Raw genomic sequence first — 15,240 nt, forward strand, 5'->3', positions numbered from 1 at the left:
GCTTGATAGTGACTTGAGTAGGATATTTTGCTTTTAATTTGCTAAGTTTTTTTGTTACATCAAGGAAAAGGAAAGGACAAAATGAACTGATAATTACTCAAAACCTTGGCTTTACTAATGATATTAAACCTTTTAGATGAAGTAGATGGAGGAGATACACAAAAGAAACAACTCATAAATCCTCATGTGGAACTTCGTAAGTATGAGATATTATATCATTGGTTTGGGGAGAGGGACTACAGTTGAGCCAACTCTTTTATTTGAGAATTCTAGCTTCATACTGAATAAATGTCCCAGTTCTTGAAATGAATATTAAGTCTGTGTGCTGATGTGAGGTATATTTAATCTATAGTTTATAAAGTATACATTTAATGTATAAAGAAATTTTATCAAAAGCATTTATTTGTAAATTATGCTTTCATTTCTGATAGTTAAACATTTACTTATGTAATCTAGAGCCACAGAATTTTGACAATTGGATTTAGAATTGTGTATATGGGTGCCAGAAATGTATTATCCAGAATAATATGTACATTAAATTTTAAGATATTTATTAAGCATTGCTATAAAAGTACAATGATGTTAATATGGTAGGTAACAAGGGTAAAATTAGAACTCAGTCATTTTTTTGTGTGTGATTTTCATTTTTTTCTCTTTTTTTGGAAAATATGTAAGGATGGTCATATGATGTTCTTTAATTCCCCCTGAAGATCACTTTAACAAAATTGTGATAAATAGGGATTTGGGTCTAACATGCAAAATGCCATCATGGAGAAACTTAAATGGTTGTATTTGGCCAGGGCAGGGGACGAGGGAGCGGAGGAGGAAAGATATTTTCTGAGTCATAAAGCTTTTTTAAAAAACTTCTGTTGTTTATAGAATTTTCCGATGCTAATGCCAAGTTTTACTGTCGGCTCTACTATGCGGGAGAGTTTCATAAGATGCGTGAAGTGATTCTGGACAGCAGTGAGGAAGATTTCATTCGTTCCCTCTCCCATTCATCCCCCTGGCAGGCCCGGGGAGGCAAATCAGGAGCTGCCTTCTATGCAACTGAAGGTGAGCCTTTCTCATTGTTTATTGATTGGTTCAGTAGTCTCCATCTCTTTCCCTCAGAAAGTGCAGCAGGAAGGATATTGCTTAATAAGAACTTTCATAACTATGACCTACTAGGTTTAACAGAGGTGTTTATAAAGTTTTGTTTGGTAGTTTTAAAAAGTAGATCTTCTAGAACTGAACTTAGATGTGTTATTGACAAAAGTAAAGGGTCTTTGACTACATAAATCCACAGGATCCCTTCAGTTCATTGAGAATTGTGTTCTGATCAAAATTTTCACTGACATTAGAAAATTTCCCTTAAAATCATAAAACAACCCAATCGTTTAGGATCTTTGGAATAATGTATTATAGATTACAGTATGTATCGTGATTGAGTAAACACATAAAATTTCTGCCTTTTAGATGATAGATTTATTTTGAAGCAAATGCCTCGTCTGGAAGTCCAGTCTTTCCTCGACTTTGCACCACATTACTTCAATTATATTACAAATGCTGTTCAACAAAAGGTAGAAATCTAAAACCATGGTCTGTAAGCAAAGTTTGGTGGCTTTTTTCACATCCTGAGTCTTTCTGTTAGTCGGTTCTTGTGTTGCTATAAAGAAATACCTGAGGCAGGGTAATTTGTAAAGAAAAGATGTTTATTTGGCTCATGGTTCTGCAAGCTGTGTATACAAAGCATAATTCTGGTAGCATCTGTTTCTGGTGAGGGCCTCAGGAAACTTACAGTCATGGTGGAGGGCAAGGGGAGCCAGCATGTCACATGGTGAGAGATGGAGCAAGAGAGTGGGGTTGGGGGTGGGGGGAAGTGCTGCATTCTTTTAACTAACCAGATCTTGGCGTGAACTCAGAGCAAGAACTTATTACTGCAAGGACACCAAGCCATTCATGAGGGTTCCACTCCCATGACCCAAATACCTCTCACCAGGCCGCACCTCCAACATTGCAGATAACATTTCGACATGAGATTTGCAGGGGCAAACATCCAAACTGTAACAGTCCTAATGGCAGTTTTCTCTGTGGTAAGATATATGCAGGACATGAATTGATCTCTGTTACGCTATTGAGGTACTATAGGTCTCAGAGATCTTAAACTCTGTATTTCCTGCATTTGTTAGTGAGGAACCAAATGATCTTGAGCAAGTTGCCTTTAATTAGTTTATATAAAAAATCACTTAAGACATTAACACTGGATGAAATTAGGTGCACATTCAGTAGTTGGTAATTTTGCTGAGACTGAAATTTGAAACGTGTATTGAGAAACAAGGGGATGCTTCCTTTAGCTAGAAAGAGAGGCAGCCAGTGGCCCAGGTTTGCTCACTTGTCATTGAGCAGCCACCAGTGCCCCCCACCCCAACCCAACTGTAATCTTAGAATCATGAAAGAGTTACATAGTTTTGGGGTTTTTTTTGAAGGTATCTTGGTTTATTGCATAGTATTGGGGGAAATTACATGTCACAATGAAGTTTTTGAATTTGATCAACTGAAAGATTATTCCTTGGGAGAATGTTAAGGATCTAATATTTTTGTTGGCATTGCTGGTATACTCACTTCTGAGATTCAAGAGTTTGAGTTTTTTTCAAAGTCCTTTGGTCATATTAATAGAAAATTATGTTCAGTTATTACTTGGATAATCCTTACATTGGTATTAAATTATAAATAACCCTTTTTGATAAGAATTTATTTTGACCTTCTCTTCATTAGAGGCCCACGGCATTGGCCAAAATTCTTGGAGTTTACAGAATTGGTTATAAGAACTCTCAGAACAACACTGAGAAGAAGTTAGATCTCCTTGTCATGGAAAATCTATTCTATGGGAGAAAAATGGCACAGGTAAGGGTATTGGACTCTGTGAAGCATTTAACTACTGGAATCTTTTGTACCTTTGGTTCTTAAATACAGTGAATCAGAGAGTAATATCCTATTTTATAGTAAATATTAAACTTTGGTTACTAGCCCATATTTAACTTTTGACTTGCTCAGCCTTGGAGAAAGAACGAAGAGGAATTATTCTTGTGGGGCGGTCTTAAAATACAGCATATCCAATATTCTAGAATCACAGAATTGGTAGAATAAGAAGGCAGATCTACTTCCCACATCTTTTTTAAAGATTAAGAAGCTGACGCCTACAGAAATTAAGTACTTAATCAAAATCACTCAGTTATTCCTAGACTCAGGTTAGTCTAGATTCTAAAACAGTACTCTTCAAAGAGCTAGTCCTTGAACTGTTTCTAGTCTGTGATGAGATAAGGAACGTGTGTGCTAGAATGTAATTCAGTGCACTGCTTTCTTCATTGAGAACACCTTTTATGAGAAAAATGTCAGCTGAACTAAATAATATACTTAATAATGTAATTGATTTATATTCTGGCACTAGTTCCCTAATGTCGTAGTGAGCCAGGAGCAACTGACCAGCATTGGTCTGTAGAATATACTACAGGTTGTACTGGTCCTGGTACTCAAGTCCCCTGTCCTTTGAGTGCATTGCTTTTCCTACCACCCAAATATTCCTACGTTATGCTCTTCTACATTGCTGTAAGTAAGTGTCCAGAGTTTGTTTCTTAAGACTGTTTGCATCTCTCTCTCTCTCTCTCTCTCTCTTTCTTTTAAACACTGTTTTGTGATCCAATGATATATTTCTGGAGTTACTTGTTAATGTATCTTAAAGTTGATTAAATTGGCCAGTGTATTTCGGAAATGTTTCAGTAATTGAGTACCTAGGTGTTAATTTTAAATGATAGAATTATATTACTGTGTATTTTATGTACTGTACAATGATATCACCATGCATTTAAAAACTTATGATTCAATTTTCAGTTAAACTTTGGAGTGTATGTAATGGTATTGACTATAAGGAGTCTTTCTGCCTTTTTGATTTACTTACATTAACTAATCATTTGTGGCAACCCATACATAAGTGACAAAGCATTTTCTTTCTGCTAGGTTTTTGATTTGAAGGGCTCTCTTAGGAATCGGAATGTAAAAACTGACACTGGAAAAGAGAGTTGTGATGTGGTCCTGCTAGATGAAAATCTCCTAAAGATGGTTCGAGACAACCCTTTATACATTCGTTCTCATTCCAAAGCTGTGCTGAGAACCTCGATCCATAGTGACTCCCATTTCCTTTCTAGCCACCTCATTATAGATTATTCTTTGCTGGTTGGGCGAGATGATACTAGCAATGAGCTAGTAGTTGGAATTATAGGTAAGTCAATGAGTATCCTACTTATATTTCATGATTGAAGTCAGAGTCAAATTTTAAAGATTCTGTTGAACTTGGTCTAATAATAGCTTATTGAATATTTTCACAAACTTTCATTTGAAATTTCACAAATAACAGTTTTTTATTCTAGTCTCTTCTACTTAGTTTCCTCATTTTCATTATCTTTACCAAAAATATGTGAATTCAAAAAGTCACTTATAAATGAGGCCCTTTGTGATTGTTGTGAGGATTAAACAAGTTAGTGTGGAGAAAACCCTGAGAACAGCACTTGGCACATTGTTAGCACTCAGTAAAAGTTAACTGTCATATAAGTAGTAGTAATAGTCATTGCTATTGTCATTTGATTATATTTATTAACATAGCTTTATTGCTAATTTCACTCCTTCTACCCCCAGATTATATTCGAACATTTACATGGGACAAAAAGCTTGAGATGGTTGTGAAATCAACAGGAATTTTAGGCGGACAAGGTGAAGAGAATTTTTGTTCTGTTTAAATTGTTCACATGTATTTCTTATCAATTAAAATTTTAAAAGTGGATACTGATTCTTTTTTTTTAGTTGTAAAAAATAAGTGATTATCATTGATTTCATTGTCATTTCTAAAGTGACCAAACAATAATGAGAATTGTATAGGTGGGGAAATACTGGGTGTAAATTTGAGTTAAAATGTCAGAGGTTCTCAAAAAGATTTCTTAAAAAGCCAGATGTTCTGATTAAGAGATTGTCTTTAATTAACACTTGAGACTTCCAAGTTCTCTAAGCACTGTTAGCCTCATTTGTGCTTTTAGACATCTCTCATCTCTAGACAGGAGCGAGTCTTTTTAAACAGAAACTCCTACCAGGTAGGACCTTGTCCCATGACATATGGCATAGCAGATATCCTTTCCTGCTCACTTAGACTGCTTCTGCATGTGTATCTTTAAGGCAGTTTATATGAAAGAACATGGTCAGTTGACTTCAGTTGCCCAATCAGTTATTTAACAGCTTTCCCCTGCTTTTCTCTTTCATAATCTTAGGTAAAATGCCAACAGTGGTGTCTCCGGAGTTGTACAGGACTCGGTTTTGTGAGGCAATGGACAAGTATTTCCTAATGGTACCAGACCACTGGACAGGCTTGGGTCTGAATTGCTGAAATCAAGCACATATTTTGAAATGGACTGTGAAGGAAAAGGGGACAGGAACAAAGGACCAAAAATAAGCTACATGTTTTATTTCTTCATCGTGTTCACCACTGTATACAAAGGCTTTTCAGTTCTGTGGCTCTTTAGACTGTCCGTAATGGAATGGTAAAAACTCCATGAATTTGCACTTTGGTTTTTGATACCTGTGGATTAGCTGTCTATAGGTTGGGAAGTGGCTTGGAAATTTTCTTAAGCTAAAATACAGACATGTTTCAAAGGGCTAAAGTTGGAGATGAGTAGATAGGGTAAAAAAATGGGTTAAATTTGCTAGTTTATTGTTTTAAGAAGAAAACAATGTCTCATAAATTGACTATCCTGGCATCACATTTAACACATTCTCTGCTTAGAAAGCATTTGTAGAGCTGCTGAATTTGTTTTGGGTTTTTCTGTAATAATTTAATGTTACTTATTAGAATTTCTGAAACCTTTACAAAAATTCTGATTTATTCCATTAATGGCCAGTTAAACACGTGGGCATTTATTGTTTTATTGAGGAATTTGACTTAAACTGAGAATCCTGTCATGTTCTTTATCTTTCCAGCTTGCCTGTTTTTGAGTATGTTTGATGTTTTTAAAATTTTGTTTTCTCTGTAGATGACAGGAGGCTACAGCCATTAACTTTAAGCCTTCTTTTGCGATATTTTACAACTTGCTTAAAACTTTTGTGCAATTGATATATTAAACTGCATTTACTTGCATATGCTCATATTCTAGGGTTTTTTCTCTATTTTCAGGGTATCATAGTAAATCATTAGTAAATGAGTCTGCAGTTACTAAACCCTAATGAAGTAATTATTAATGAAGGATTTTTAAAATATAAAATAAATTAGGCCCAATCCAAGAAATTGAGTGAGAGGGAAACACTTGTTTTTTTCACAGAGGCAAAGTGTCTTTTCAATATAACCAGCAATTTATTAGTGACATCTATAAAATAAAAAAATTTCCACTTGGACATCCCCTTTCCAACTTTCTACATAATAGCTAGTTCTGACTGCTAAGAAATGTTAAGAAATAGGCCGGGTGCGATGGCTCACGCCTATAATCCTAGCACTTTGGGAGGCCGAGGCGGGCAGATGACCTGAGGTCAGGAGTTCAAGACCAGCCTGGCCAACATGACGAAACCCTGTCTCTACTAAAAAGACAAAAAATTAGCCAGGCTTGGTGGCATATACCTGTAACCCCAACTACTTGGGTGGCTGAGGCAGGAGAATTGTTTGAACCTGGGAGGCAGAGGCTGCGGTGAGCTAGGATTATACCATTGCATTCTAGCCTGGGCAACAGAGCAAGACTCTGTCTCAAAAAAACAAAATGAAACAACAACAAAAAAGAAAGTTGTTCTTAGTAAGGAACTTCTTGTTTAATAGCATTTTTGTTTAAAAAGTGATCAGAAGTAGTAAACTATCTTTGAGGAAATACTGTAACCCCAGAATATTTCCTCTTGACTTCTTTTTGTAACAAGGATAATTTGGGGATTTACAAAGTTGTAAGGATTTCACTGTTTTTGGACTGCCTGTAATAATAGCACGTTAGCCTTCACATAATAAGAAATCTGGACAAGTTCAGTTACACAGTATGATGAATACTTGAGTAGGAACATTATAGAAAATTTGCTTTAGAGAATGAAGGCAGTAGGTTGGTATTTGGTGCTTATTAAAAATGTGGTTTGTTTTGAACTGGAAGCAAGTTGACCAAGGACTTACGACTAATGTGATGCTAAGTTCCGCTTGACCCCTTTTAAAAATGTGTATGTGCCTTTTAAAGATACACAAAACACTGAGGATTTTAGTTTTGAAATCAAAGACTAGTAAAGGAGCTGTACAGAAGTAAAAAAATAAATGTGGAACATTATTCACTTATTTTGTGTCCAGGAACAATGGATTTTGTATCTGATTTAAAATGCCAACACTGTCTTGTCTCTGTTCATTTTTTCTGTGAGGATACTTAGTGTTATTTATCCTGTCCATTTCCTGTAGTCATGAACACTTGAAGTATAAGGTGTCTCCCACTAGGTGCAATCAGGTTGTTTCTTTGTTTTTAGTTTCAATTCTATGTGCATAGCAGGAATGCTCAATAGGAATGGCTTCTGACAATAATGTGTCCTGTTGATTTTGTTTTCCTTGCCCATGGCTTGAACAACTATGTTATAAAGTACTTTTGTCTAGTAGGTAACTTTGTGGCAAAAATTTTCAATATAATACATTCTGAAACAGTAGTTGCTGCCTTGCAAAGGTAATCTCTCCTTTTAAAATTGGACAGTATTAATGAAGGGGAAATGTAAAATTTAACTGTTTCTGTTGAGTGGTAGAACTGTATGTCTGGTCGCTTGCTGCTCTTGTTTAGGCCACTATCATAGATATGAGATGTTTCAAATACTGTCCTACTCAGTGTTAAGTATTAAATGGCTGTTTTCCTCTCCTTCAAGGCCTAGAGTATATTAATTCTGAAAATTTAGGAATGAGGAAGAAATCTTAATACTTCCTTCCTTAACATACAATATGAGTCCCAAGAATAATTGATAGTAGCAAGAGAAAACTATGTCAGTAACATGTTGCTTTGTACAAAAACCTTATTTATAAATGTGAAGCTTTTTGATGCCATCAAAACTTATTAAAAAATAGGAAGGATTTACTTTTTTCTAATTCTGACATAAGAAAAATAATGGGAACAAGCTGTTGCAAGCTCTTTTGTAGTCTATTGAATACTTTATATTCAAAATTTCTTACAAACTATAATTTTTTCCATGATTTAGCAGTGAGTGGTTTTCTAGCTTTGGCTCTTATTAGGTATTGTAAATACTAGGGTTATATTGACATCAGCTTTTGTGATGGCTTTGTGGTCATCAGCTTCATGACATTTTACCCATTTGCAGCGACCCTGTGTAAAACTGCCAAGGGAAGTAATTACCTGTAGGAGTATGCTGAGCTTGAAGAGTGAAAAGTGTTGTGAATGAGCCTGATCATAAAACGGATCAAGCCATTCATTATTCCTCAAGTATTAATATACTGAGTTATGCAGTATTTAAACCATCTAGTGCAATCCCTTTTTGTTTTTTGTTTGTTTGTTTTTGTAACACAGGTGCAGTGTATTATAGAAAAAATAAAAACTACAATCATTAGCAGTTTTAATACTGCTGTGTCAGTTTTGTAAAAAATGTACATTATGTCTTTTGACATGTTGAATTTTAAACTAGAGAAATGACATTGTAAATCATAGTAGCCTCTTTTAATTTAATATGAAAAATGCCACTATATTGAAAGTACTTAATGTATTATATTGTATATATTTCTCTACTTTGGTTCTAGCTATTTTATATGATTGATATGTTATTTAAAAGATAACTGCCTTGAACTTTTGGAGACTTGTAATGTAAATAAAGAAATCTTAATAAACTGAGAATCTACTTACTCAACTTAGTTTTGAATCTGCTTGAAGAAATTGACAACAAAAGGCAATGGAATTTGTCATGCAAGCCTAGTCTCTGTGTTACTGATGGAGGGTGTCCAGGTTCTTGGCGTTTTGAACAAAGAATTGGACAAAACAAAGCAAGGAAAGAATGAAGCAACAAAAGCAGAGATTTATTGAAAACAAAAGTACATTCCACAGGGTTGGAGCACTGGGGCACAAGAGCTCCCGTTACAGAACTTTCTGGGGTTTAAATACCTTCTAGGGATTTCCCATTGGTTACTTGGTGTACACCCTGTGTGAATGAATTAGTGGCCTGCAATCAGGCTGATGGGTTGCAGAAAGCAACCCATCAGGCTGAAGTGAAGTTACAAAGGTTAAACCCTATGTAAGCGTCTGGTTATGGAAAACAACCAATCAGAGGCTCAAGTTACAAAGGTTACAGCCTATGCAAGCATCTGATTGGTTGTGGAAAGCAACCAATCAGAGGCTGAAGTGAAGGTACAAAGTTACACTCCTATGCCAATGTCTGCTTGCAGAAAGCAACCAATCAGAGATACTTTAACTTTTCAGTCTGCCATGCAGAAAAGGGAGGAGGGTGCTTGCAAAGGGAGTATTCCAGTCCTTTTGTTACTTCGGTGTGGAAAGCTGGGGATTTCCTTTTGATTTAGTTCTAGAGAGCCAGTGTGAATCGGCCTTAGGCTCCCTCCCTCCAGACTATTCTGCTTCATCTGGCCTGGCGGTGTCGCTTTCTGTTCTGTTCATTCTCTTCCTGGTTAACCACTGGAGAATCCGTAACTTAGGTAAACCCACAGTTCATTTCAGCCAATAATGGGCAAGCAGCATTGCCCTTCTTTCTTCCGATAGGGCACTAAAGGAAGAAGTCCCGCCCTCTTCCATTTGCGATTGGCTGAGCTTGTGGGTGGGCAGGGGTCTCCTCTGCCAGTGCCTCCGTGCTCCAGGGGACCACAGGTCCCCTACGTGAGGGGAGGCTTCCCTCTCACAGGAACTCACACCTGTGGGCACGAAGCTGGGAGGCCCGCCCCCTGCCTGGGTTCATGCAGGGGAAGGCGAGGGTGACTGGGTAGAGCGTGCCCTGAGAGGTGGCTGGGCTGGTGGCCAGCTGTGCAGGGAGACCGGGAGGTGGCAGATCTGCGGGGCGTCCAGTCGCTGCCTCCATGCTCTCCTGCTGGGCGGGAGGAACGGATGTGGCTCGGGAGGCAGCCCGCTCTCCAGTCCCCATACACCCACAGGTTTCTTGGAGAGAAATTATCTGATAAAATTCCTGGGTTAATATTGTTAAAAATGGAGAGTTTTAAAATGATTTTCCCTTGAAAATGACCTTTTATGCTTCGAAGCAGTTTGTCACCAGCCTAGTGCTTTTCTTTTCTCTTCTTTTCTACGGTAAACGAAAGCATTTCTTCAAGAAGAAGGCACAGGTTCCTTGAACAGGTAAGAAGAGCTCTCCACTTGTCCTCCCGCCTTCCTCGGAAGCAGCCCCCACGGGGTCTCCTACTGGTCCCTAGGAACTTTCGTGTCACACCCGGAGCCGCGGCCTCCCCGAGCCCCTCGGGGCCCCTTCCCTGGCAGCTGGGATGAGGGCAGAGTGCTCCTCGCAGGTCACTTGGTCCTGAGGTCCTCGCTTAGGCGCTGGGCATGCCTGGGGTGCAGGACCGCGGTTCTGGGCCAGACCTGTCTGAGACTGTGCTTGTGCGGCAAGTGGAGGCCGCTCCCGGGGCCCTGCCGCCCTCCCGCTTGCTTGAGGCTCTGGAGTCTGGCGGGTGGCAAGCCACGCTACCAGCTCTACCTGGCCTCGTCCATCCAGCCACCCACCAGGTGCCAGGGTAAAACAGCACCTGGAAGCAGTTGTGGCCTGCTGTCACCAGGCTGCCTTCTGTGATGAAGCTGGGGACCGGGGTTGCAAGGCCCTCCTCTTCTTGGCATCAGCCAGGCACGCAGTACTGTCGTGGCTGACCCAGGCCGTGTGGCACCCGCTGACTGAGAAGCCAACCTGAGCATCCAGCCGCATCTACCACTGGCCTCAGACATCAGCACCCCAAAGGGTATGTTGGAGTCCCATGGTGGAGGTGCCGGCCGCTCCTCCACGCACTTGATGTATACCGAGGATCCTGTGCTTGACGTCACGGGAGGCATCAGCCAGGATCACGTTGCTGGGATGCCAGTCCAGGCTGAGGACGGTGGAGCCAATGGGCTTCTTGATGTACTTGCACACCCACCAGTTATTCTCCTGCTGGAAATAACAGATGGCGATAACACACAGCTGCCGCCCACAGCAAACTTGTCCTGTGGGCCCAATACACACAGCAGGCAGTGGGTGTGGGCTTACCAGCCCAGTCCGTCAGCGTCCACACAGAGGCCTTGTGGCCTGTGCCACAGGTCATGATGAGGTTACCCTTGGAGGCCCAGTTGATGCCTGTTACCTGCCCGTTGTGCTCCTTGAGCTCGGGCACCTTGGCCCACTTGGCCCCACTCTTAGAGCTGTGCACTTCGTGGTTGTTGAGGCAGATAGATGGTGGCCATCTGGGTGCGGCCCTTGCTCCAGGCTTGGCAGCGATGGGTTCCTGCAGTCAGCTGTGGGAGGTTGTAGTTGCTCTCCTTTTCAGAGTACTCCAGCTGCAGACTCTGGGCAGGACGTACCCAACCAGTGCTCTGGTTTTTTGAAGTAAAAAATGCATAATGTAATTTTACCATCTTAGCCATTATTTAATTGTAAAATCCAATAGTGTTAAGTGTAACTATGTTGTTGTGAAACAGATCTCCACAACTTTTTCATCTTGCAAAACTAAGTAACTCCTCTTTGCCCCTACTCCCAAGCTCCAGGTAACTACTGTTTCTGTTTCTATGAATTTGACTACTTACATTACCTCATATAAATGGGTTCATAAGTATTTGTTTTTTCTTGCCTGGTTACATCACTTAGCATAATTTCTTAAGGTTCATTCAAGTTGTAGCGCATCAGGATTTCCTTTTTTTTTTTTTTTTTAAAAAAAAGGATGAAGACTATTCCTTTGTATGTATATACCACATTTTGTTTATCCATTAATTTTTCTTCAAATGTTTGGGTTGTGTGATGTTTAATTACGTGTCAACTTGACTGGGCAAAGGGCTGCCCAGATAGCTGGTGAAACATTATTTCCAGAAGAGACTAGCATTTGAACTGGCAGGCTGAATAAAGATCTGCCCTCATCAATGTGGATGGGTCAGAACAAAACAAAAAGGTGGAGAAAGGACCAATTCTCTCCCCACCACCCCCGTGCCCTTGAGCTGGGACATCCATCTTCTGCCATCAGACATCAGAACTTCTGGTTCTCAGGCCTTCAGACCCCAGAAGTTATACCAGTGGTTTCCCTGGTTCTTAGGCTTTCGGACTCAGACTGCGGTTTCACTGTATGTTTCCCGGATTCTCAGGCCTTTGGACTTGAACTGAATTACAGCATGAACTTTCCTAGTTCTCTAGCTTCCATATGGCATATTGTGGGACTTCTTGACCTCCATAATCATGTGAGCTAATCCCCATAATAAATTTCCTCTATGTATCTATTTCATATAGATATGATATCTATATATCAATCCCATAGATAAATAGATGTCTCATATATATGATATCAATGTCTCTCTATATAGATGTCTCATATATGGCATCTATGTATCTATTTCATCTCTATATATCTAATCTATATATAGATGTCTCATCAATATAGATATATCTATATCATAGATGCATAGGTATCATATATATGTCTGTTTCTTTGGAGAATTCTGACACAGGTTGCTTCCACCTTTTGGCTATCATGAGTAATGCTGCTGTAACCATGGGTATGCAAATACTTCTTTGAGACTCTGCTTTGAGTTATTTTGGGTAAATACCGAGAAGTGGATTGTTGGATGATTTGGTGGTTCTACTTTTAATATTTTGAGGAAATTCCATATTGTTTTCCATAGTGGCTGCACCATTTTATAATCTCATCAAGAGTACACAGGGTTTCAATTTCTCTTCATCCTTACCAACACTTGTTTGTGTGTGTGTGTGTGTTTAATGGATGTCCTAATTGGCGTGACATTTCACTATGGTTCTGATTTGTATATCTCTGATGATTGGTGGTGTTGAGCATCCTTCCATATGCTTGTTGGTCATTTATATATCATCTTTGGAAAAAATGTCTATCCAAGTCTTTTGCCTATTGTTTTTCCTTACAACTTTTATTTTAGGTTTGGGGGTACATGTGCAGCTTTGTTACATGGATAAATTGTGTGTCATGGGGGTTTGTTGTACAGATTATTTGGTCGCCTAGGTAAATGAGCCTAGTACCTGATAGGTAGCTTTTTTGACGCTCCCCCTTCTCCCACCCTCCACCCTGAAGTAGGCCCCAGTGTTTATTGTTCCCTTCTTGTGTACTCAATGTTTAGCTCCCACTTGTAAGTGAGAAAATGTGATATTTGGTTTTCTGTTCTCGCATTAACTTGCTTAGAATGATGGCCTCCAGCAGCATCTATGTTGCTGCAAAGGACATGATTTCGTTCTTCTTTATCGCTGTATAGTATTCTGTGGTGTATATGTACCACATTTTCTTTATCCAGTCCACTGCTGATGGGCATCTAGGTTGATTCCATGTCTTTGATATTGTGAGTATTGCTATGATGAACATATGTGTGCATGTGTCTTTGTGGCAGAACAATTTACATTTCTTTGGGTATATACCCAGTAATGGAGTTGCTGGGTCGAATGATAATTCACTTTTAAGTTCTTTAAGAAATTCTAAACCTCTTTCCCCAGTGGCTGAACTAACTTACATTCCCATCAGCAATGTCTAAGTGTTCCCTTTTCTCCACAACCTCACTAACATCTGTTATTTTTTGACTTTTTAATGATAGCCATTTTGACTCATATGAGATCGTATCTCTCTGTGGTTTTGACTTGCATTTCTCTGATGATTAGTGATGTAGAGCATTTTTTCAAATGCTTGTTGGCTGCATGTGTCTTCTTTTGAGAAGTGTCTGCTCACGTCCTTTGCTCACTTTTTAATGGGCTTGTTTGTTTTTTGCTTGTTAAGTTTCATGTAGATTCTGGATATTAGACCTTTGTCAGATGCATAGTTTGTGAATATTTTCTACCATTCCATAGGTTGTTTACTCTGTTGATAGTTTCTTTTGCTGTGCAGAAGCTCTTTAGGTTAGTTAGGTACTACTTGTCAATTTTTGTTTTGTTGCTTTGTCCATTTTTAAAAATAGAGTAATTTGATTGTTTTATTGTTGCATTGTAGGAGTTCTTTATATATTATGCATGCTATCATCTTATCAGATATATGATTTACAAATATTTTCCCTTATTCTGTAGGTTGCCTTTTCACTATTGTGTCCTTTGATGAACAAAAGCTTTTTTTAAAATTTTCTGTTATACTTTAAGTTCTAGGGTACATGTGCACAACAGCAGGTTTGTTACATATGTATACATGTGCCATGTTGGTGTGCTGCACCCATTAACTCATCATTTACATTAGGTATATCTCCTAATGCTGTCTCTCCCCCGGCCCCCCCCACCCCACGACAGGCCCTGGTATGTGATGTTCCCCTTCCTGTGTCCAAGTGTTCTCATTGTTCAATTCCCACCTATGAGTGAGAGCATGCGGTATTTGGTTTTCTGTTCTTGCAATAGTTTGCTGAGAATGATGGTTTCCAGCTGCATCCATGTCCCTACAAAGGACATGAACCCATCCTTTTTATGGCTGCATAGTATTCCATGGTGTATATGTGCCACATTTTCTTAATCCAGTCTGTCACTGATGGACATTTGGGTTGGTTCCTAGTCTTTGCTATTGGGAATAGTGCTGCAATAAACATATGTGTGCTTGTGTCTTTATAGCAGCATGATTTATAATCCTTTGGGTATATACCCAGTAATGGGATCGTGGGGTCAAATGGTATTTCTAGTTCTAGATCCTTGAGGAATCGCCACACTGTCTTCCACAATGGTTGAACTAGTTTACAGTCCCACCAACAGTGTAAAAGTGTTCCTATTTCTCCACATCCTCTCCAGCATCTGTTGTTTCCTGACTTTTTAATGATTGCTATTCTAACTGGTGTGAGATGGTATCTCATTGTGGTTTTGATTTGCAATTCTCTGATGGCCAGTGATGATGAGCAATTTTTCATGTGTCTGTTGGCTACATAAATGTCTTCTTCTGAGAAGTGTCTGTTGATATCCTTTGCCCACTTTTTGATGGGGTTGTTTGTTTTTTTCTTGTAAATTTGTTTGAATTCTTTGTCGATTCTGGATATTAGCCTTTTGTCAGATGGGTAGATTGCAAAAATTTTCTCCCATTCTGTAGGTTGCCTGTTCACTCTGATGGTAGTTTCTTTT

At 39.1% G+C, this 15,240-nt stretch overlaps 2 protein-coding genes across 2 annotated transcripts in view; both read left to right on the forward strand.

Annotated features, from left to right (window-relative positions):
* The window catches only part of PIKFYVE (phosphoinositide kinase, FYVE-type zinc finger containing), a 99,628-nt gene extending 90,762 nt beyond the window's left edge, over positions 1-8,866 (forward strand). Inside the window, 7 exon segments of the mRNA XM_017889399.1 lie at positions 137-196; positions 880-1,056; positions 1,459-1,562; positions 2,758-2,886; positions 3,997-4,258; positions 4,672-4,746; positions 5,295-8,866. Of these exon segments, the coding sequence (XP_017744888.1) occupies positions 137-196; positions 880-1,056; positions 1,459-1,562; positions 2,758-2,886; positions 3,997-4,258; positions 4,672-4,746; positions 5,295-5,410 (923 nt within the window). The 3' untranslated portion in view covers positions 5,411-8,866.
* Positions 8,867-9,946: 1,080 nt separating this feature from the next.
* The window catches only part of PTH2R (parathyroid hormone 2 receptor), a 141,754-nt gene continuing 136,460 nt past the window's right edge, over positions 9,947-15,240 (forward strand). The window contains exon 1 of the mRNA XM_017889351.1: positions 9,947-10,313. The gene's annotated coding sequence lies outside the window, so the exon portion shown is untranslated. The remainder of the gene's footprint in view (positions 10,314-15,240) is intronic.

The sequence above is a fragment of the Rhinopithecus bieti genome, unplaced genomic scaffold, assembly GCF_001698545.2.
Source record: "Rhinopithecus bieti isolate Rb0 unplaced genomic scaffold, ASM169854v2 scaffold_17939, whole genome shotgun sequence".
Classification (NCBI taxonomy): Eukaryota; Metazoa; Chordata; class Mammalia; order Primates; family Cercopithecidae; genus Rhinopithecus; species Rhinopithecus bieti.